Source organism: Engystomops pustulosus, chromosome 5 (genome assembly GCF_040894005.1).
Source record: "Engystomops pustulosus chromosome 5, aEngPut4.maternal, whole genome shotgun sequence".
NCBI lineage: Eukaryota > Metazoa > Chordata > Amphibia > Anura > Leptodactylidae > Engystomops > Engystomops pustulosus.
In genome coordinates this window covers 29,750,245-29,775,611 of record NC_092415.1, presented here as the reverse complement: position 1 = coordinate 29,775,611, position 25,367 = coordinate 29,750,245, and the positions used below count along the sequence as shown (strand labels likewise).

Genomic DNA, 25,367 nt, shown 5'->3' with positions numbered 1-25,367 from the left:
GGGGATGCTGGAACAAACTTTCAATATTATATAGTCCTAAAATTAATTATATAGGAGCCAATCAATACAGAACCCTTTATAAGAAACAAATAATTTTTCTGGTCTGGACTGTTTACAATGTGAAGATGAAATATCAATATATGCTGCATGGAATCTCATCTACCTTTTTAAAGGAAAACTTACTTAAAGAAGACCTTTCACCATCTCAAACTTATTAAATCTAACATACCAGAATGTAGGAGCCCGCACACTGATTCAGCGGCAATTAGAATTTTTCTCCTAGCCTCCTCCGTTCCTGAGATGTCTGACTTTTCAATCGTCAGAGAGGAGGAGTTGCAGCGCAGGTGGGGGTGTGTCAATATGCTAATCTTCTCTTTCACTATACAATCGGCGGCGGACAGTCTCAGAGAACACTCTACCTGCTGTACGCTCCTAGCATATTCGCTTTGCAATGCCGGGTGCCCGCAGCTGCTCGGCTCCGCTCGGCACATAGAACACAGCGTGATATCGTCCGCTGCCGATTGAATGGTGAAAGAGAAGATTAGCATATTGACACACCCCACCTGCGCTGCTGCTTCTTCTCTCTGATGATACTGAAGATTGAATAGTCAGACACCAGGGCTCATTTCTCAGAAACGGAAGGGGCTAGGAGAAAACTTCAAATTGCGCCTGAATCAGTGTGCAAGCCCCTACATTCTGGTATGTTAGATTTAATATGTTTGGGGTGGTGAAAGGTTAAGTTAAGTTTTTTTTTTAATAGGTAGATGAGATTCCTACATTACAAATACCATGCAGTATATATTGATATTTCAATATATACCTTTAGTATTGCAAAAATTATTTTGTAACCTTGGCCATATCTGTGTCTTACCACAATTCTTTCTCTGAGCTCCTTGGGCAGTTCCTTAGACCGCATGTCAGTTGAATATGAGTGTCAGAGTATTTCTATTTTAATAAATTAGCCAAAATATATTTCTGTTTTTTTTCTGTCAAGATGGGATATAAAGTGTACATTAGTGAGCATTAGTTATCTTAACAACTGGCTAAATTAAAAAAAAAAGTTCCATCCGCGTGTCCTTGCTGGAATTCCCATACGGAACTGTGGATTGAAGAGGTCAATTCAGTCCTGAGATCATGCTGAGTTCTGCTCAGTGATTCTAGGTTCAGTCTGAGAAATCCCACAAGCACACAGAGCAAGTTTCTTGGAGCAAAGGCTCGCATGGGCAACCATAAAGAGGACCTGTCACCCTCAAAAACAGCACTATGGGCTGCTTACTAAAGTAGCACTGCTGCTAGTGTTATCGGAAACCTCCTATAACGCTGACAAACACTGCCACGCTGTACACTAGAAACAACGGACTGTTCTCAAAGCGGTCCGGCGTATTCATGAGAGGGCGGGATTAGGGCGGTGACTGCCGCATGATGCGCGGCAGTCACTGCTGGCCTATGGAGTGAGCGGGGCGGTCTGGGGAAGAGGCAGCACCTTGGATCCCCCCTCATGAACACGCCGGACCGCTTTGAGAGTACTAGTGTTTCTAGTGTACAGCGCAGCAGTGTTTGTTAGCGTTATCGGAGGTTTCCCATAAGTCTAGAAGTGTAACACTACTGCGTCTGTTTTTAAGGGTGACAGGTCTTCTTTATGTCCTTATGTACTCAGTGTGAAAGAAGTAGTGGACATGATCACCACTCCATTCGCTTCTAATGGACTTAATGAGATACAGTAGCCGTTTTTTTCTAAGGGATCACCTCCACCCTCTAAGGTAACAATAATGTATGGTACATCTTGGTTTTACTTCCCCGTTTAGCAATGTTTTGGCAGAACATTTTTGGCCACTAGAGCCAATCACTGGCTGGAGATTTGACCCACCACATGAATTGATTGGATTCTGCTGTCTCACATCTGATGATCATACGCCTTTGATGGGCCTGGAATTTAGTGAAAGTAGTAGTCTGGATAACTAATCACAAATATGATAATGTAAAATGATGTATTTATTTTTTTGTATTTGTCTTAACAGTTGACATCAACGTTGATGTATCAAGGCCACTGAAAGTCAACTTCAGTTTTGTCAAGTTGGACCAGCTAAATGTTTTCTTAGAAAAAATCATGAAAAGTGGACCTGACCATTCACTAGAGTGTCTATTACCGACCGAGGAAATGCCACAAATGGATGAAACTATGAAACCTCCATTAAGTCATAGAAAGGATCCCGCTACAATGGGTCATGAGGTCTCCAAATCCCACTTACCACAAGAAGGAAAATGGAGTTCAATGTCTTTTTTTAACAGGATCTCGTTCCGGACCACTCAAGTATTTTTGTCATTAGAGACTGTGCCACATCCAAAAACTCCCTGCATTTTGACAAACTTTTCTGATCTTCAGGGATGTCTCACTATTCAAGGAGGAAATAAAGCATTGGGTGAGTTTTAATTTTTTAAAGCACAATTGTTTGATATTATGAAAACCTTAACCCTAACCCAAAGCTTTGTAGCTAATCTGTGATAGGTTTAACCAATTCTTCGATTTTAGGCATCTTCAATCTCTCTGTGTTGTGGGATATCCCTCTCAGTGGAATAAGCCCTGCTCACTCTAACTATTGCATACTTAGCAGTTGGACCTCTGGATTTCTACTCCCAAAAACCTATGGTTTCCATATCTCGCACCGATGATGGCTAATTGTCCTGGAAGACCTTTTTCCAATCTGAAATATGTTTCTTTTAAGGTTTTCTCGGTCCCAATTCTGCCTGTGTTTGTGACTCGGCAGTCATTTTCATTAGTCAGTGACATGTGAGTGTTCCCCACATGCAGATGATATCTTGGTTGGAAACAATGGACCATGTATAGAATTGAGCCTGCTTTCCAACTTTGTTCAACCAAGGTGGATAAGCAACAGTCCTTATTTCAGAACGAGTCAAGTAGAGCTTTTATCCAAGGGAATTTATTAAGGGAATTGCAGATATTTTACCATCTATCTTATTTACGTAAAATTTTACTTTTCATGGTCTTATTTAGTTTCATTCTAAATTCATTTTAGTCTGAAGGGACCTGGCAGGACTCAGGCAGCCATCTAATGTGTATGGGAGGCCTCATGGTTCTTGCATTAAATTTGTTGTTGCAGGAAAGGAGAATTTGACATGTCGAATTTCAATGTCTGGCCCTTGGGTTGTTAGCTTAGATAAGCCAACAGGGGTGTCAGGCTTTGGCTGACTCCTCTTGCCATGTTGAGAAGTTTAGAACAACTCACTGTAATGAAATTGTATGTGCATTGTGCACTCATTCGGAAAATATCTATTGGCTAAACAGACATTTGACTGACAGCTATGAAAGGTAACTTTCAAAAACATATTCGAAATCAACTTGCCAGAGGCTATTGGAACCTGACATCAAGTAAAAATTACCTTCCTGATGACAGGTTCCCTTTCTATGCTTTTCATATTCTCTTTCCTAACTTGCCAGTGTCAGTGTTTATTCTCCCCATAGTGTCATCTTCTAGCCAGAAGATTGGGATCTTAAGTATAATAATGTCTTCCTTAAACCTGTCATCACATGTTTCACAGATACAGCTAGTGGCAGGTTCCCATAGAGCCCTAGTAACTAACTGACACCCTTTTTTTAGCTAAAAATTGTTCCCCTCAGATTCCCATATATTCAACTTTATAATTTTACCTGGTGTCCCAGGATAGCTATAGAGAGCTCCTCCCCATGCTTACTCTGCATGCAGCAGAAATGTCATGGGACCAGGGTAATATCATCACAGGTCCATTAGCCTCCTAACATTAGCAAACTGTACACCAAGCGTATATTGCATGAAATCACAGCATATCATATCACATGAATTAACAGCAGCCTGCATGGAGAGGAGTAGAAGTCCATGCAGGTATGCTGTGATTTTTTTATGTGGTCTCATATTTTCAGGGTACCATTTGCAAATGTTTAGAGGCTAAAAGACCTGTGATGATGTCGCCCTGGTCACATAACATTAAGCCACACCCCCTGCCTTGCCTTATAGAGCCCTTAATGCCAGGCAAGTTTATAACTCTGACTTTATGAGGATGCGAAGGAAACAATTTTTAGCTAAAAGAAAGGGGTCAGTTTTAGGAACCCGTCACTAGCTGAATTTGTGGTGACAGGTTCCCTTTAAGTTTTCTTTATCATTCGCCATAGGAAAGGTTAAAAATGTATACCTACAGTTCATATAATCAATGAAACGTGTTTTTCATCCAATGCATTGATGCCCATGCCTGGTTAAAATCATGGCTATTACATTATATTTGATACAGTTACTTACTATGTGTTATAAAGCTTGTTCACAGAGTTTTACTAACCAACCCATTACCGACTATGGGAAAAACCTGAATTTCCTTAAGTCTGATTAGCATGGCGTCCTACATACGAGGTGTAAATGGCATGGACGTGTTTTGCTTTACTTGTCAATTTCACTCAACGATGAGGCAATGGGCAAGATGTAAGTGTTAGTTTATGGATTTGCTTTGTATTTTTACTTTTCTAACTTGCTGCTATTTACAAGAAGAATTCCTCCCCAGTACATAAGCGGAAATGTGATTTACAAGAAAGGTGCATCGACATTTAGCATAAACATTTAGAAACTTGAGTATCTGATCCAGGCATCTAATAAACATTCTGCATCATACTGTGTTCGCCAGATTATGTTTATTGCCGTTTTGCCCGGCAGAATTTTTAAAGGATTTAACGACGCCGGTTCCAATCCGAAATATTTACAAAACCTTACTAATTGCTCCATCTCTGCACGATCACATATCTCATCATAAAACATTCTCCTCATTTATTTTTGCTGTCTCTTAAAGATGTCTGCCATTCGTAAACCAATATTAATTGGCTTAGGGCTTCGCTTTACAATCCTGGAATCGCCGTTACATGCAAGTTTGCCTCTAGCAAACCTATTCGGTCTAGTTTTGAGTACAGATTTCGAGAAGCACTCTCTTTTTATCTTATTTATCTTAAGAAGGGAAATCTGGAACATGCCTCGTGCTGTAAATGATGTGATACTTAGCTGAGTGCTTACGTTTTATTGCCCCCGCCAAGAAAATGTAGCCGAACGCATGAATAGACAGTACTGTACTCCATGAAACTGTATATCGGTCATTGTTTTTATGCTCCACGCAGTAAGGTTGTATGATATTTAGGATGTTGGCTTCTTCCAGCACGCTGCGGAGGGGCAGTTTTTTGGCGCCATAGTCTACTTGATGAAAGGCATGGGGCCTCCTACAAGAGCCAGGCTCGCTGACGGCACTCACATCTCCACACAGAGCAACCTCTGTATGGACCTGAAGACAAAAAAGAAAGGGTCTTAAAGACATTTTTTTCCAAAACCAATTTGGCAGTGCCAACAGCGCCCAAACGATCCCTGCAATAAGACGACCTTGTAAAGAAGAATACCAGCTGAAAGCCGACATTGCGGCAGAACAGATACAGGAAATGTCTTGTAACTGAAAAGTACTCATAGCGGGCCAAACCTAGGTGATTTATTTCCCTCTTTACTTCAAAAAATCTGGCAGGCCTCTCCGCATTTCAGTGCATTTTGCAAATGCTTTCTAAGCTAAAATGCAACATGAAAGACTTTGTGAGTGCTCTGGGCCGGCATTCTTGATTTAGCCATAAAGACTTTTTCAGAACATTGTTTTCATTCCCACGCTTACCTTAGCCAGGGCTGGGAGAGCTTGAAACAAGTTCATGGTCACTGTAAGGGATTACATTCTCATTATACATCATATTAATATCCAGTATGGAGGAGTCTGTATCACACATGCTCCTGCACTGACCTGAATTGTGCGTCTGATAGTAATCCACGAGACGAGACTACAGAGGGCATGCTCCCATCCGCGCTAGACATCAAGCTGATGGCTGGAAAAGGTTGACCTGTCTGATTCCCTGAGACGTCTTAAAGGGCAAACAGACATGAACGTGGAAATGGATCTAGAGTCAGTTCACTTTTTATGTCTGGCACAAGTGGCAGGAGAGGTTTAATGAAGATCAACACCTGCTTCTCCAGGCCTATATCCAGATAGACATGAAAGAAACATGTATACACTTAGACGAGTTGTCACGGATTGTCTGCACGCCTTTGTAATGTTCCTGCTCTTTCCGTTGCAGAGTTTAGCCTTTGCAAATCATAGAATGAAATGCCCTTAATGGTCAGGAAGGGACTTATGCTTTCCTCTTTGAAGGCAGTAGTGACGCTTATTTCTGTAGTCTTATATGTATCTGTGCTACATTTTTTAATAGAATTTACATGTAAGCAAGGGGTTCAGTGCCGTTTATGCTCGGCTAGTGTGTATAAAATGCTGTTTCATGCAAAACATCTGACGAAGAGAACTAGTATTCTCAAAAGTATACTCCATTAGCCTGAAAGAGGTATTGCCTGATTTATTCACTCTTCTTATACAATCACACCCATTTAGATTATATATATATATATATATATCCAAAAAAAAAGGCAGCACTCCGAGATTTGATGTGGTCAAAAACATACTATTTTATTCCAGCATGTGCCAAGCAACGTTTCAAAGCCTGGAGAGCCATATATATGTATATATATATGTAAGTAAGTTCTACATTCATATACACACATATATACATAGATACATGTATACGCACCCATTTATGCACTCATATATACATTTATACACTCCTGCATATAGTGTATACATATTATATGCACAATCATACAGTATATACACATCACATACTCATACATAGTATATATCCATCATTTATTTAGACATACAGTATACACACACCATATATACACATATAAACAGTATATAACACACAGTGTACATTTATACTATATATTCACACAAATACAGTAAAATCACAAAATACACAGAGTATATACACACCATACACTCACATACACTCACATATGTACACATATAGAGCATATACACACATACAGCATATACACACAGCAGATACACACATGCATACAGTATATACACACCGTGCACACAAATACAGTATATCCTCACATACAGCATAAACACACCATAAACGCATGCACTCTGCATTTACAAACTATACGATAGGATTTCATGCAGCCCATGAAGTAGATGTAAGGAAGTAGAGATAAGAGATTTCTAGTCCTGCCGTCCTGCTATCCTCTCCCCTGACATTTCTAATCTGAGCTGCCAGCTCATTTGTATATTGGCAATACTGCCCGCTGTTATATACATATTAGGCTACATTCACACGGACGTATGGGGGGCGTAAATACAGCCAGGGCCGATTCTAGGGTTTTTGCTGCCTGTGGCCCCTCTTCATTTATTTAAAAATTTATAACAAAAGCTCCTGTCCCCTAATTAAATTATATACAGATCCTATAGTTTAATTAATATCTGACCCCTATATCCAGATTCTCCCACGTTTTACTATTTACAGATTTACCGCCCCAAAATTTTATTTAAATCATGCCCCCACTCAAATTACATACAATAGCCCATATTAACCACCCTCCCTTTTAAATACAGCCCCCTCCTATATTTATATAAGATACAGCCCCCTCCCATATAATGCTTCACCCACAAGTTATATTATATACAGCCCACCTTGATTATATAATGTGTAGTTAAATTATGGCTAAAAGCCACCCCCAGGTTACATAATGTCCAGCTCACCTCCCGTTATATAATATACAGCGCCCCTTATTATATAATATGCAGCCTCTGTTATATACAGCCCCCTTATTATAAAATAAGCAGCTCCCGTATTCTATGATATACAGCCCCCCGTATTCTATGATATACAGCCCCCCTTTTCTTAGATATACTGCCCCCCTTTTCTTAGATATACTGCCCCCCTTTTCTTAGATATACTGCCCCCCTTTTCTTAGATATACAGCCTCCCTTTTCTTAGATATACAGCCCCCCTTTTCTTAGATATACAGCCCCCCTTTTCTTAGATATACAGCCCCCTTTTTCTTAGATATACTGCCCCCCTTTTCTTAGATATACTGCCCCCCTTTTATTACATATACTGCCCTCCTTTTCTTAGATATACTGCCCCCCTTTTCTTAGATATACTGCCCTCGTTTTCTTAGATATACTGCCCCCCCCCCGTTTTCTTAGATATACAGCCCCCCTTTTCTTAGATATACAGCCCCCCTTTTCTTAGATATACTGCCCCCCTTTTCTTAGATATACTGCCCCCCTTTTCTTAGATATACTGCCCCCCTTTTCTTAGATATACTGCCCCCCTTTTCTTAGATATACTGCCCCCCTTTTATTACATATACTGCCCTCCTTTTCTTAGATATACTGCCCCCGTTTTCTTAGATATACTGCCCCCCCCGTTTTCTTAGATATACAGCCCCCCTTTTAATAATAAAGCAATCAACTGACCTCGACTCCTGTCACGCTCCCCCTCAGGTGTTCGTGTCTTCTTCCCGGGTCTTCGGCTCCCTTGTTCTCTGTGAAGGGACGCAGGCAACGTGACGTCAGCGCACGCTGCCTGAGTCCTCCAAAGCAACAGAGCAGCACGGACAGAAGGATCTGTGCCGGCGCCGCTCTGTACTTCATTCGCGTCTGTCTCTTAAATTGATTTTTTCATGTGGGCGATTCGGGCGGCATTCTCCACCCAAATCGCCCACATTATGGCCCCAAATTTCGCCGCTTCACTCAGGGCTCGGGAATCCGCCTGACCCAATTCATGGCAGATGCGGTGTATATACGTCCCTCATACACGGCAATGGGCGTACATCGCCATACGGGTGCGGAATGGTGCGGTGCCGTACAGTTTCATAGCCGGGAGAAAGATAGGACATGTCCTATCTTTCCCTGGAATACGTTGCCATGCACCAAATATTATTAAGGAGGGGCCTGGGGGGAGCAGCGCCTCCTCTCCCTGCCGCCGAAGTATGCCCGCCATACCGTAGTACATACATTGTGTGAATATTGCCTCATACTGTACAATCTGCAGCATAATATCTATATAATGGTACACATCCTCTATCCTTTACTGTGGCAGGTTGGGTGGCCCAGCCCTGTAGCAGCTGCAATGGCTGTCAGCCATGGTGTTACGCCCCTGACAATGCTATTTTTTTTTTTTTTTTGTTGCTCAATGCGGAAATTAAATTAATGATCACATCACTTTTCTTATGCGTCCTTGCATTAAAGTCTATGGGCGTGTGAAGATCGGCATCAAATCTGCAACATGAAACAGATTTGGTTTCGCTTTTTGCTTGAAATTATTATAATTCAGGTAAAAAAAAACCACATGCGTAAAAAAACTCTGCTCCTCTTGACACTTACAGGGGCCAATAAATACAGCAAAAAGTAGGACGCTCCAGCTTTTCCATTTCACAATATTGAAACGAAATCCATGTTTTCCCAAAATGTGCTATCTATTTCTTATAGATACCTCGAGTACGGCCGGATTAATGTCACTGTTTTTATAGCATGAAACTAATACATGAAATAATTCACTCTGTCTTTGATTTTATAGTGGCTTTTTTTTTTTTTTTTGGTTTACAAATTATTTGCTGACCCAAGCTGAGTCCCAAAGTTGTCATCTCAGATCTACTTTAGAACAGGAGAAAGAAAACGGAGCATTGTTTTTCCGCCTTTTCAGCCATCTGTTATACAGATGTTATTATATAGAATTACTTAAGACAAAATGATAGTAGCGTTTTTCCTTTTTTTTTTTGTTAACCAAAAAACCTCAACAATTCGCACTTGTTTACACGAATCTGCATAATTCCCTTATGAGACAACTCCATCCATTCGTTCTCACCAGTTTTCCTTTTGATCCTCGTCCTTGTGCAGAGTCTTATAAATACATTTATAACCATCTTAGGGGGAAAAAAAAGACAAATTAACCAGAAAAAAGTTGAAGGGAAAAAAAATTCCTAATCCTTCACTTGCGGAGACTGTATTAAGTAAACGGAATCCCATCTTTTTGCCTGACACGTTTTATATGACATTGTCTTGTAAACTTTGCTGAACTGTTCTTTCTCAGAAATTTTAATTTGGATACAGAAGATAGTTAACGTGTAATCCGAGTATCAATCCGTGTTGCTCACAGGTTTTTTTTTTTTTTCCCTCCAACAAATGTGAAATCCAGGATGGCTGTGGTGAAAGGGGGGCTGCTCCGGGGTTGGTTTTAATTATTTTATTCTTGCCGTTTTGTATACATATACATGAAGAATTTTGATACTTCTGACTCGGAATGTGAAAATGAAAGGTTCTCAATCATCAGGGAACTTAATGTACCAAAAACCAAGTGGAAAACGCTGACCTGCAGATTTATTAAATAGCTTTTCATAAAAGGCGGACATCACCGGCGTTTTCAGCTCCAGGTAGGGTATAAAATATCCTTTTTAGCTTTCTTTTTGGATCCAAAAAGAAAAAAAAATTAGCTTCAAGTTATAAACTAATAAGCCGAAAAAAGTCACTCTTTACCTGAAAAAAGTCATATGTTGCCTAAGCTGAGCCAAGCTTAGAGTTTGGGGCTTTATTTCAGATCTGATCATCTAGTCATCAAGCTATAAAGGAGATCTACCATCCGAATCAAGCATCAAAATTTGTTCCAGTGGGTAAAAATTATTAATGTCTGTCCAGACTTTATTTAAGGTATTCTTAAAATATACACGGCATATCCCCTAGACTATAAAGAGGAGGGAAAAACCTAGTTATGGTTGAACCGGAGACCGGAGGTGCGGAGACCTTTTTCTTTCCTTTGTTCATGGACCTGCACTTTGTCCATGAGGATCTCCGGCACGTGTAAGTGCTTTGGATCGGTGATCAGCACAATTTTTTTTCTCTTTTATCAAAATTTGTTATCCTTTGACTTTTTCCTTCTGACATCAACTTTTAAAATTATCCTAATGAGCCGTAAGGGCTCATTCTTTCCCTGGCGCTCCACACATTATTAATAATCCGTTTTCCAGATTTGCTTAATGTATCAGCAGTCAGTGCCCCAAAGATCGGCTTATCTCCCATAGAGGATAGTGGACTTTCAAAGTTGGCACATCCCCTCTTACTGCACATGTAAATTAAAGTCCTCACCTAACAAATATAGTAGATCCTTCTATGGGTCTCACAAAGGGTTGAACACCTTGATGTGCATTTTTTTACGACTGGATTATTATTACTTTGCATGGCTGTTTTGTCATGTTGTTTTTTTTTTAGTTAAAGCAAAACTTTTTAGTTCTATATCACATATATCAGTATCAACCCCAATAGTACATACATTAGCCCTAAGTTAGTAGGGTTTAAATCGCCACAGTGAGGGTATAGAAAAGGCACAAATTTGGTAAGTTTTCATAGTTTATACGGTTGAAAAAAGACACTTGTCCATCAAGTTCAACCAAGGAAGGGTAGGGATTGGATGAGGAAGGGATTTAGGGGAAACAATCCTATATAGCATAACAGTTTTGAAAGAACACAGACAATTATTGTTAAAGTAAAGAACATTTTAATTTAAAAAGAGGGACACATGCATCAGAAACCAATAGGATAAGATTGTGTATAGCTGGTGAAACTGCTCTACATAAAAATACGCAGTATTTCAATCTTTTACCATTAAAAGTTAGGTTTAAATTAATCTTTCCTTTCCCCCAAAAATTTTGTTTTCAGTGCGATGCTATTGACCTTATTGTTTATGCTACTGTTATCTCCCACTCGTAAAGAGCGTCAGTTTGGCGGAGTGACTTTTCGGTTACCAATATGTATCGGTCGCACTGCTGAACCAGAAGGTAATCGTCGGGTCTGCTCATCTCTACTCCTATGTACTATGATTTACTGGGCTGCGTTCTCTGTAGGTTGACAAGTTGTCAGTCTGTTGCTGAAGGCTGGCTAAGGATAGGATTAAACATTCTCTTGAAAATGGGAAAAAAAAAAGTTTCTAAGGAGGTTCTTCCATAACAGGGCACTCTTAGCGCACAACTTCCCACTCCCATAGCACTGGTAGGAGAGATGTGCCGTGGAAGTAATTGTGGCTCCCACATTTTCAAGCCCCCTTTTATGTTGTAGTTCAACCCAGCAGCTTCCCATCTCATTGTGCCCCACCAACAGCTCCCAATCATGGTGTGCTCCCCAGAAGCTCCCCATCATGGTGTGCCCACCAGCAGCTCCCCATCATAGTGTGCTGCCACTAGCTCCCCATCATAGTGTGCTGCCACTAGCTCCCCATCATAGTGTGCTGCCACCAGCTTCCCATCATAGTGTGCCACCCCAGAAGCTTCCCATCACAGTGTGCCCCCACCAAAGTGTGCACTCCCCAGCAGCTCCCCAATATGGTGTGTTCACCAGCAAATTCCCATTAAAGTGTGCCGCCACCAGCTTCCCATCATAGTGTGCCACCCCAGAAGCTTCTCATCTCAGTGTGCCCCCATCATAGTGTGCACTCCCCAGCAGCTCCTCATCATGGTGTGTTCACCAGCAGCTCCCCATCATAATGTACACCCCAGGCAGCTCCTACTCTTCTTACTGTGCCTCCAATAGCAGATACAGTGCCCGTCCAGCAGCTGACGGAGTGTGTGTCGGGGAGCAGGGGAAGGGATACATGTAAAGCGAGGCAGGTAATTGCTGTGACCTGCACAACTCCTCTTTGTTCTTCCTCCTGGTACCAATTAAATTCTTGTCGGGGCCAGAAAGTGGGACACAGAGGGGCTAAACGGGGCAAACTCCCAAGGCGCTTAACAGCGGGACAGGCGTGAAAAAACAGGACTGGTTGGGAGCAATGTGAAATAGCAGAAATAATTGTACAGAGACTTTCTATTCTTTGTTTCTGTTACACTTTTCCCGAAACGGAGACCTCTGATTCAGGTGTGAACTGAGCCTAAGGTTCAGTGCATGTGACTGTGTGCTGCACCCAGCTGCAAACCTTTGGAGGTCTCCAGGCCGGAAGAGATGGTAGGGGTGAGCGCTCCTCCCCCTCTTACCTCCACAGGGAGCTGTGGAAGCAGTGTGCTGACCCCACAATGACATCATATAATGTAAGTCAACGGTGGTCGTGAGCTGGCTGCAGTTTGTGCGGCCTGCTCATGGCCACTGAAAACAGTCATGTGCATGAGGCCTAAGGCTATATTCACACTGCCGTTGCCCGCCCGTACCGTACCGTAGCGGGCAACGGCAGTGCACGGGGAGAGGAGGAGGTGGTGAGCGCAGCTCACCCCCGCCCCTCTCCATAGGAATTAATGGCGCACGGCTCCGTACTACGGAGGAAGATAGGACAGGTCCTATCTTTTTCCGGGTACGGAGCGGTACGGTGCCGCACGTGTGCTGCACTGTACCGCTCCCGTAGGGCGCCGTGCGCCCATTGACGTCTATGGAGGACGTATATCGGCCGTATATACGTCCTCCATTCGTTAGTGTGAATATAGCCTAAGACTGAGATGTCAGTTTTCATAGAAGCTCTATGGAAAATGGAGGGGGAGTCGCAGAAGCTAGGTCTTCACCCAGCACCTCTCTTGTGCCCAATCTATACCCTGATTATACAGTTAAGACCTATTGGGATTGACGCATCAGAATTAGGATGCAACAACTTGTTGCTGAAGGGGGGAATACTGTATCCCCTTGTTATATTATGCTAGTCTATAACCATATGTAACAGCACCTATTATATATTTCAGAATTTAACCTGATTATACTTTCAGCTCATATTATAACTCAATGCAAATCCCGATGACAACCTCACAGCACAGACCTGACATTTCCCAGCAGCCATCTACCTTCATATTCGCCGTTCTGTGAGTTTTATTCATTACACCAGACGCTGTGCAATAATCCGACGTAAAGGAACATGAAATCAACCTGGTGAAATGCATTACATAGAAGGATCTCTGCCAGGCTGTTAGGGGTAATGTCTGTCAACAGTCCGCTGACTGATTTCAAGTAGCGAGAATTACGAGAGACTCATTTGCATAGTGTGATTCTAGATCTATAGAAGATAAGAGCAAAGTATTTTAATTCAATTTTTTTTTCTCTTCAGATTTTATCCTAAAGGGAACAGTTTAGCGAAGGAGTAAAATACATAAAGCCATGCATTTACTTAACACAGTGTCAATTACAAGTACAGGACAAATGACAGCCTAGTGCACTTTACAGCAAAACCAGTCTAATAAAAAGCTCACAATGCAGGTAGAGAACCCCTATAATATCAAAACACTGTTGTATAATATATGTCTCACACAACAAATCTAGAAGTTGCCCCATCAATATTATTAGGAAGTCTTGTGATCACCTGATCAGATCGAGGTATAAACTCATCTTTTGAACAGCTTTCTACATTTGCCTCTGTGAGTTGTTGTTTTAGCTGTAGGTTAATAGTTTAACTTCTTTCTACCTCTACTTTTAACTTTATGTATGCCATAGGATCTAGCGTATGTGTTCCACTTTCTCACAAACATGATCCCACGTTTGAATAGGTATTGCCCATTAAAATGCATGTAGCTGTATGCTATCTGTACCGGTAACGGAAAAGTTAGTGTGAAAGAGGCCTAAGTCTGATAAAAACCATTCAAATATTTGCTTCCATTTTGCTGATGGATGACTTTGGTTTGAAGAGATGGTGTTCAGCTCATACCATGGTGAACGCTGAGTGGAGGAGAGCACAGATCCTCGCTCCAGTCGAGTAACATCCAAAACTGCACCAACACGATCCAGCTCAAATCCAAGTTAACCACGGCGTTCAGTAAAACAATTTCTTTATTTAGTCCATTTTAAAAGACATAGGAAGACATCAAAATTCCAACGCGTTTCAGACGCAGAGCACGTCCTTAGTCGTATATATTTGCTTAAGGAAACCTACAGTTGAAAGCAATATTAAGTATGATATGAGACATACAGGCACGACTCGCAAACGACCCCTGGTTAGGAACAGTGATCTCACCAGTACTGTACAAGCTACCTATAGTGCAGGAAGAAACACAAGTTCATGAGTAACTTGGACAGGTCTGATCACATTATTGCAGTTTATGTTTCATCCAGCGCGCACACAGTGGCGCTCAAGGGTCCGTAGTTTGTCTGCGGTCTCAATTAGCAGTGGCCCGTGTTCTGTCCTGAAAGCCTCTGTATGCAGTAAAAGCAACATAAGCCACGTGACTGGGTGCTAACTAAGAACTCTTGCCCTGGTGAGATTTCACCAATTTAGGCATCCTTGTTTACTCAAGCAGGAGCATTGTGAGAGCAAAAGATTAGGGTATAAGCTCAGGATTGATTTTCAAATTCCATTTATCACAAGGAGAGGGTGAGGTGAAATCTGGACTGGGGCACAAGCAGCAGAAGAAACGTTAAATGGTTGTCCATAGTTGCCTATGCTATGCTTTAAAAAAATTTACTATACACCTCCAAAATCTACACGTTACGACGTTACTACCGTTGTATGCTTCCTGTGGATTGGCTGTGTTTTGTTAAAGAGGTTGTCCAGGCTTCGAAGGGGGCTAGTAAAACTATAAAAAAACTTATACTTACCTCCTCCAGAGCTCCTGATCACTTGGGCTCTGGTCCCAACCACTACCGCACACCTGCGAATTTGTGGCAGTGGTTGGAATGGGAGTGCTGTCCTCTGTAAACAGACAGAGGCTGTGGGTCATGGGCAGCACTGCTGGTCAAAGGGAGCGCCAAAGGAGGTGAGTATAAGATTTTTATTTTTCTAGCCACCCCAAACCTTATGTAAATGTTTTAATATTCCTGGGCAACTCCATTAATTGTATTGGTTTACTCTTACATGGATAAATTCAAAATTCGTAAAAAGGGGATATCTCACAATGAACATCATAGAAGGACCTTCCTATCTAAGGATTTCCCTCGATTGAGCCAAAGCTGGGGGTTTCTTATTTAATGCAATGACATGAGAGAGGGACTAAAGTGGAACCTCTATGAGACAACCACCCAACAAAACTTTTAAAATGTTCTTCTGAAGAGCGATGGTCGGTATGTGTAGACCAAAATCAGATCTAACGGAGGGGTGGATTTATCTAAAAAGTTGCTGATTTTTTGCTCTATTTCCACATCTTTTAAGTACTTAAAAATCATCTTTTCAACGTTCCAAAAAGTTTTTTTATTGTTTTGTTCTTCTTTCCAGTATATTTCTAGACTAATAAAATTTAAAGACTACATTAACTTGCCTTTTGAAAATCAAGATGTCTTTGCCATATTAATTACCAATTACTTGTTCATCACGGTCCATGTTCTATCCAATTATGAGCAGACATCACTTTCTGATACACAAACACTTTGGCAGACCAACTTTCCGTAACAGTTAATAGTTGATGGAATTCACCCAAATACCTAATTTCCATCGTCAGGCCAAGTGATTTTTTAGCTTTGATTGTCATTCTTCTCCAGGATGAAAAAAAAAGGTGTACACGATCCAGGGGGAAATAAAACATTAAATTAAAAATGACTACCTGCAATAATAAGCTGCGGAAAGCGGCCGTTTAAAGTGCCCCTAAGGGCTTTTTAACTTTTACAAACAAATCAAAATGCTCCAGCACTTGGAACAATAGGAAATGAATTCTCTGTCTGTAAACCTGGAGGACAAGCTCAGTAATGTAAATGGCCAAGAAGGGGATTACGGTGGAAGCTGTAGTATGTGGACAGCTAAACAAATTACTAACAAAAGTGAATGAATACTGGGTGTGGACATCAGGGTTCTGTCAGGAGTGACACCCTGACCCAGGCATTATAGACCAAACGCTGCAGAGGAGGTGGAGACCTCATCAGTCTGCTCACATCTGGGATTGTATTTGTCATCTTGGCATTCTGTGCAAGTGCAAAAAAAAAAAAAAGTTAAAGGGGATTATCCTGACAATGAAGTGAGTTACTGAATCTTGTGATAATGAGAAGCAGAAAAATTCTAATTCCTCTCTACGGTCCCTGAGGTGGAGGTGCGTTTATAGTTTAGCAAAAGTAAAATGCAGGAGGGAGGAACAGATGGCCTAAAACCCATGAAACAAGACACCATCTAATCCCAGGGCTGAGTACCACTATTAATCCTGGTCACTTCCCTACTGTTAGTTTATAGCGGCGCTCTGAGTGGCTACTGATAAACTACCTAGAAGAACCATGCTGCTTTCCCGTAGAGTTTACAAATGCAGGCATATATCTTCCCGGGATGTTCGCTCGCAAAGTCTTTAATGGAGTTTACCCAGCTGAAAACCGTCAAAAATATTAAGGGTAAAGCAGATACCAGCCATTGCCTGATACTAAACGTGTTTTATTGGCTCAGAACAATGTCATGTTTCTGCAATAGACCATAAAAGTTGAGAGTTTCCCATTTACCAAAAGAGGGCAAAGCAGTAGTCGTAGTCAGACGAATCTGTGTCCGAGGCTATGTTAACAAAAAAAAAGTGCAGAATGCTTTTCTATGTTGAATTGCAAAAATGGCGGATCCTATCTGATCCTATTGAGTTAAGAGTTATAAAAAGCAGCTATAGAGTGGCCGACGTGATGCCCAGCTCTCCCAGCAATTATTCACGCCTCTCACAGGACGTCACCTCCCTCTCCGATGCTGGAGTGGGAAGTGTTGTCACGGGAGAGGCATGAATTCACGCCTACTGCACGATAGATTCCTTCCTCTCCCATGCTGGAGAGGGAGGTGACGTCATGCGAAAGGAGTCAATAATCAGGAGCTGGGAGCGCTGGGCATCGTGTCTGCCACTCTGTAGCTGCTTTTTGTAACCCTTTCTTTTAGTTACATGGTTCTCCGGGGCCAATACCCCACACTGTTTTCACTTTTGTATGGTTAAACTGCCGGTAGAATTCGTTTCAAAATTTAAGCTAAGTTTTGGGGGTTTTCCCACATTTTTGAAACGTAAAAAATTCTGTTACTGAAGAACCGTAAGTTGTGCAAATTAGCAGAGGTCATTACCGGTGCATTGAAATCAATGGACATTTTATTAAATGCTTTACCCATCTGTTTCTATCGTCCGGTGTCAACGGAACCTGATCCCCATTGATATACAGGCGGTCCCCCTACTTAAGGAAACCTGACTTACAGACGTTCTCTAGTTACAGACGGGACCCCCTGTGACCTCTGGTGAAGCTCTCTGGATGTTACTATAGTCCCAGGCTGCAATGATCAGATGTAAGGTGTCTGTAATGAAGTTTTATTGATAATCCTCGGTCCCATTACAGCAAAAAAATTTGAAAATCCAATTGTCACTGGGGCAAAAAAAAAATTGTCTGGAGTTACAATTCTAAAATATACAGTCCGGACTAACATACAAATTCAACTTAAGTACAAAGGAACCGCCTGTACTTATTTAATTATATGTATGTATTTAAGATTTCCTAAGCTCCTGGGTCTACTGTTAGATGTTCCTGCAGTGGTTTATACAATGACCTATATGTGTGTAATGTGTTTGATATCTATGGCTGTAATTGTATGTGACTCCCCAGTACCATGCCTGGATCTAGCTTTCGGGTAAGGGGGGGAGGGATGAGCTCATTGTAAATAGATAAACATCTTTGATATTTTTCCTCCTGAATCATCAGTAAGTTGAACTCGTCGTGAACTGTGTTTAGACACAAAACAAGTAAGATTTCTGGCCCGCGATGGAAAATGTAATTAAGACCTTTTGAAATCATGTGTATATTACAGGCGCGCAGCCCCCACTTTTGACCCTACCACAACCAATAAAGTTAAGTCCAGTACAGCCTGTGGTGGATTAAAAAGGTTTCCAGACCACGCTGTGCAAGTGTTTGAAATGTGTGATGGAACAGGCTCTGTGCGGCAAGTGTATCTGCCTTCTGCAAGAGCACTTATTAATTCACCAATAGATTGCATCTGTTTAACATCACCCCAGCCCCGGGGCTTTGAAAGGGAGCTTGTCACTTCAATGCAATTTAGGCCTGAGCTTTATGGCGATGCTACAAAAGGAGCTCAAATTGCATCCGTAACTGGCAAGAGAGCAAACCAAAATAGGGTGCCTACTACCGAGCTGGTTGAGCCGGCTAATGCATGGTGATATTATGTTGCGGTGTGCACTTCATTCCACTCGAGTTCATAAAACGGGATGTGCTTTTCCTTAGAAGACCTTTCCATGTGGATGCTAACACCAAAAATATAATGGGCAACATTTATTAAAGTCCCTGCAAAAGTTTTTTGTATGACTTTGCTCTTTCTTTTTAGTGCAAACTGCTTGCACTTGTATTTATAAAGTGTTCACAAAACATTTTGGCTGCACTATACCCAACGCAACACAAATTTCTGCACCGAATGGGGCGTTCCGGTGCTGAGTTGTCCTTTGCGCCACATTTAATAATAATAATAATAATAATTCTTTATTTATTTAGCGCACACAGATTACGCAGCACTGCAAAGTATGTCAAATTGGTCCCTGTCCCCATGGGACGTCTAAACAACCTAGCAATGTGTTTTGGAGTGTGTGAGGAAACCGGAGTACCCGGAGAAAACCCGTGCAAGCATGGAGAGAACATGCAAACTCTTTGCAGATGTTGACCTGGGTAGGACTCGAACCCAGGACCCCAGCGCTGCGAGGTAGAATCGCTACTCACTCAGCTACCGTGCCACCCCACATTTCTCATGTGGCGTCCTGCACTATACCCGATGCAACACAAATTTCTGCACCGAATGGGGCGTTCCGGTGCTGAGTTGTCCTTTGCGCCACATTTAATAATAATAATAATAATAATTCTTTATTTATTTAGCGCACACAGATTACGCAGCACTGCACAAAGTATGTCAAATTGGTCCCTGTCCCCATGGGCCTCACAATCTAAACAACCTAGCAATGTGTTTTGGAGTGTGTGAGGAAACCGGAGTACCTGGAGAAAACCCGTGCAAGCATGTAGAGAACATGCAAACTCTTTGCAGATGTTGACCTGGGTAGGAATCGAACCCAGGACCCCAGCGCTGCGAGGTAGAATCGCTATTCACTCAGCCACCGTGCCACCCCACATTTCTCATGTGGCGTCCTACAGAAGTGTGTCACATGCCCTTTGTTAAAGGTGCACCAAAAAAAGTTGCAGTGCAGGGGGCGCCAGATTCATGAAGAACGTCAACACAATTCATGAATCTGGTGCCCCCTGCACACCCCAGAGGAGAACTGCACATAGTGCACAGTTTTTGCCAAAGACTATAAATGCATTTGTCCATTTACGTAATTGGCAAGAGATGGACACCACTTATTTTAGTTTTTTTATTATCGAAGATGGCTGGTTTTGAAAAGGCTCAGACCACAGCTTTTCATCTACTATTGTATTTGCTCAAAATAGTTTTACGGAAATTGAGTTTTTCGCACACACCCTTGTCACATCCCAAAAATGGGGCATGGCAAGGCCGGATAAAAGTTGAAGCCCCAAACGATTTAGCAACTTTCACACCAGAAACCCATACTCATTTGTAGTGAGCTGAGCACCAAATTTATGACCCAACCTGCGCAACCATTTAAATTAACCCACCCAAAATAAATACTTTATTAAAAATGATGATTAAAAACCATTGCCCTTATGCTTAAATGTTTTTTTCCATGTGAATTTAGTATGTAAACTTACATGAAACCCACCTGATGTGAGTCCAATCACACTGTGAGTACTACATATTAAATTTTACTTGAATTGCCCTGCTTCCTTGTTTCTGATTGACAGGTCTCACTGCTTAGACATGCTGCTGTGTGGAACAATGAGAAAGAGCTTTGTTACATTATTGAGTACATTGAGTTATGTAACCAGGGTGATGTCATCTGAGTACCCGGTAAGATTTGCAATGTCTACCCCATGTATCTGGTCACATATAATCACAGCATGCCTCCAGGCAGGATGGGGAGGAGTTCCAATTTATGAAGGCATGCTGTAATTTCATGTGATCAGAGATATACTTGGGGTAGAGAGGGGAAATCTTACTGGGTAAAATCCTTAGATGACATCAGCCTGGTCACATGACATTGAGTGCTATTCTTTGAAAAGGCATGAGACATGAGTAACGAGTAGATGGGGGGGACAGACAAGCAGGACACGCCCACCTCTGAAACCAGTTAATATAACATAAAATTGATTTATATGGATATAAGGGAATCTTTTTCTAGCTATAAGACGGGCGTCAGTCAATAGGGCTCTATGGGAACCTGTCACAAGCTTTATTTATGAAAATGTGGTGACAGGTTCCCTTTAATAATTGCCCACCACTGCGTTTTCAAAATTACCATTCACATATCTATTGTTTACAAACTGTTACGACAGAAAAGCCGGCCAGGCCTAAAACTTAACCTTTATTATTAATTTCTGATAAAATTTCTTTAAATGGAGTTCACTTCAAAATAATGTTAAAAATTGTTTGTTGGGGCTGCTACAAATAAATTTTTTGGGAGAGCAGTCATCCTCAATCAGTTTATCTTGTTAGTGTATCTCTGCAGCGGTTAACACTATTGAGCAGCCTCTAACAACACATCTTAAAACATACAGGAACCCCCCCGACATGTTTCGCCGGAGAACCGGCATCATCATAGGTTAAGTTTTGACCAATAAGGCTTTTACTGTCTTAGGCTGGATTCACACGACCTGTGCCCGCCATACCGTAGCACGGCGGACACACGGCAGCGTGCAGGGAGAGGAGGAGGGGGAGAGCGCTGCTCACCCCCGCCCCTCTCCATAGGGATATATGGCGCACAGCGCCGTATGCCCTGAAAAAATAGGACATGTCCTATTTTTTCACAGGGCACGGAGCAGTACCGCTCCCGTAGAGCGCCGTGCGCCCATTGCCGTCTATGGGGGACGTATATCGGCCGTATATACGTCGGCCGTATATTCGTCCCCCTTGCGGTAGTGTGAATGCAGCCTTAGGACAGTTTGTAAACAATGGTATTGTCGCCTTGGCAGTCCTAAAAAGGGCTAGGGCCTATGTAAATTTATCTATCCACATCCAGCACTTCTGCGTTTCCAGTGACTACTATCCTCGGACAAGCTCCATATTTGTGTTTTCCCTGACACCAATATGAAGAGTTTGTAATTGTCGATGTCTCTATTAAGTAGCGGCTCCAAAGTAAACAGAAGGAAGGAAAGAACAGCTGAGAAGGATTATTTTCCTTCAGGTTACTAGTTTATAAAATGTTATTTTTGTAAATAAATTGTTCGCGTCCCTCTCAGAGGAATATAGCCAAGACTGACTGCAGTGCATTAGGGCTCCCTGCCCAAAGAACTTAATGGATATTACAATAACTATTAGCCAGAGATATGCGATGTCTTGCGGACAATCTCCGAAGCACAGACGTGTAATCTGAGTTGTACGCTGGTGAATTGAATTAAAAAATTCTTCATATCCCACTTATATTTTATATTTTTAAGGTATCCTAATGGTAAAGAGGTCCATTAACTCAACAGGATATACTAAGTAGGGGGGGGGGGCTCTAAATTGCAGTAATGGTCCTATCTGGGTGCAGGTTAAGGTTTCTCTTCCTCTCTCCTCATATTTTGGATCTCTGTAGAATTTGAATACAAGCCTTGATATAAATGTGTTCCAAAAATGATATTAAATTAAAGGTATAGTAAGTAATGGCAGGTGGTTTTGCTGTTTTATGTGCTTTTACCTGTGAAACATCCCTCTTTCGTGACATGTAGTTATCAGTCCTTGCATTAGTACTTTTTTTTTTTTAATTTATCTTCTTACCCTGGAGGGACTGAGCAGAAGATATTCTAGTAATCACTTTGAAGGCATGATTCTTAAAATATTGAATGTGAAATGGCCTTTGAACCATATATTCTATGGGTTTTCTATGGATAAAGGGGTTATCCAAGTGTTTGTAAAATTCTGGAGCCGGGCTAGTGGGGTATTTTAAAAAAAAAATAAAGCTGTACTCACCTCCTCAGTCACTGCAGATGTCCTGCGCCGCTGCCTCGCTGGGCCTTGCCCATGTTGGTTTACAGGGGCACCGAAGCTCAGCTCAGATCGGCTTCCGGACGGCCGAGGTGGCTAACCTTTAAAGAGAATCCGTCATCAGTTTTGACCCCAATAAACTGCAGACAGTGCTAGTTACAGGCCCTGGGGAGATGTGTAATCATAACTTTTTGTTTGAAAAAAGTTAACTTTCAATCCAGGTTTGTAGCTCTTGCAAGTTCTCTGGACTGGAATCTCAGCCTGAAGAGTTTTCTGCTTTTTGCACTGAACTGTTCCAGAGCCTCTTCCCTCTGCTCTGAGTGACTGCTGTAAGTATCCAACTAAATTCCTGATAAAGCTCCCTCTCGCTGCAGAGGGGAGGGGCTATGAAGCAACTGAGAGTAGAAAGCTCTTCAGGCTGATGGCTCCGCCCAGAGCCCTTACTAGAGCCTCACTTTTCACAGTCTTGACATTACTAAACACGTACATAGATGTATAATTACACAGATCTCCAGGGCTGCTCCCTGTTACTGTCTGCAGCTTTGTATGATCAAAACTAATGAAAGATTCCCTTTAATGGGATACACCAATTTCAGGAAATAAATGTTACTGTTTGTATGATAAAAAGTTACACGATTTTCCAATGTACTTTCTGTATCATGTCCTCACCATTTTCTACATCTCTGCTTGCTGTCATTCTAGAGGAAGCTTCTATGTTTTTCTTCTAGTGGCTGGATATCTGACCATGGTCACACAGCTGCACAGCTCGTTAGTTATTACAAAGCGTAATCAGAGCCATGTGATATAATGAGCAGTGCACCTGTTTGACCATGGTCAGATTTATGTGCACTGTAAGTAAACCTAAAAGCTTTCTATAGCAGGACAGCAAGCAGAGATCTAGAAAACAGCAAGGAATTGATAGAGAAAGTATATTGCCACACGTGTGCTGAACTATATCCATCCATGCGCCCATTGCCGTCAATGGGGGACATACACTCACCAGCCACTTTATTAGGTACACCTGTCCAACTACTCGTTAACAATTAATTTCTAATCAGCCAATCACATGGCGGCAACTCAGTGCATTTAGGCATGTAGACATGGTCAAGACAATCTCCTGCAGTTCAAACCGAGCATCAGTATGGGGAAGAAAGGTGATTTGAGTGCCTTTGAACGTGGCATGGTTGTTGGTGCCAGACGCTGGTCTGAGTATTTCAGAAACTGCTGATCTACTGGGATTTTCACGCACAACCATCTTTAGGGTTTACAGAGAATGGTCTGAAAAAGAAAAAACATCCAGTGAGCGGCAGTTCTGTGGGCGGAAATGCCTTGTTGATGCCAGAGGTCAGAGGAGAATGGGCAGACTGGTTCGAGCTGATAGAAAGGCAACAGTGACTCAAATCGCCACCCGTTACAACCAAGGTAGGCAGAAGAGCATCTCTGAACGCACAGTACGTCGAACTTTGAGGCAGATGGGCTACAGCAGCAGAAGACCACACCGGGTGCCACTCCTTTCAGCTAAGAACAGGAAACTGAGGCTACAATTTGCACAAGCTCATCGAAATTGGACAGTAGAAGATTGGAAAAACGTTGCCTGGTCTGATGAGTCTCGATTTCTGCTGCGACATTCGGATGGTAGGGTCAGAATTTGGCGTCAACAACATGAAAGCATGGATCCATCCTGCCTTGTATCAGCGGGTCAGGCTGGTGGTGGTGGTGTCCTGGTGTGGGGAATATTTTCTTGGCACTCTTTGGGCCCCTTGGTACCAATTGAGCATCGTTGCATCGTTGAACATCGTTGCACAGCCTACCTGAGTATTGTTGCTGACCATGTCCATCCCTTTATGACCACAATGTACCCTGTAACATCTGATGGCTACTTTCAGCAGGATAATGCGCCATGTCATAAAGCTGGAATCATCTCAGACTGGTTTCTTGAACATGACAATGAGGTCACTGTACTCAAATGGCCTCCACAGTCACCAGATGTCAATCCAATAGAGCATCTTTGGGATGTGGTGGAACGGGAGATTCGCATCATGGATGTGCAGCCGACAAATCTGCGGCAACTGTGTGATGCCATCATGTCAATATGGACCAAAATCTCTGAGGAATGCTTCCAGCACCTTGTTGAATCTATGCCACGAAGAATTGAGGCAGTTCTGAAGGCAAAAGGGGGTCCAACCCGTTACTAGCATGGTGTACCTAATAAAGTGGCTGGTGAGTGTACGTACGTCACAAGCTTGCGGTCGTACATAAGTGCCCCAAATGGTCGTGTAAATGCAGCCTTAGATGGTTGTCTACTCGATTTCCATCTTTATTTTTCTTCAAAAAGATGCAACAATGCAAAGGATTAGCATAGCGTTCTGTAACAGAGAGACTGAATTTCATGAGGCCTTTCATTTATGGGCAGAATGAACTTTTTCACAGCTTCGCTACAATAGTTCCCAGTTTTACACAGTTTTATCAATTTTCTGCACCCTTATATATTTGTAACTCATCTCTATAGAAGACAAAATTTCAATATTCCTTATATGGTTATAGAGACTGTCCC

General features: G+C 42.0%; 1 protein-coding gene across 4 annotated transcripts in view; it reads left to right on the top strand.

The window, feature by feature from the left end:
- VPS13B (vacuolar protein sorting 13 homolog B) overlaps positions 1-25,367 on the top strand; it is a 629,099-nt gene that overhangs the window by 490,848 nt on the left and 112,884 nt on the right. For all 4 annotated transcript variants that reach the window (XM_072151499.1, XM_072151498.1, XM_072151501.1 and 1 more), the window contains exon 36: positions 2,019-2,420. In XM_072151499.1, the coding sequence (XP_072007600.1) occupies positions 2,019-2,420 (402 nt within the window). The remainder of the gene's footprint in view (positions 1-2,018; positions 2,421-25,367) is intronic.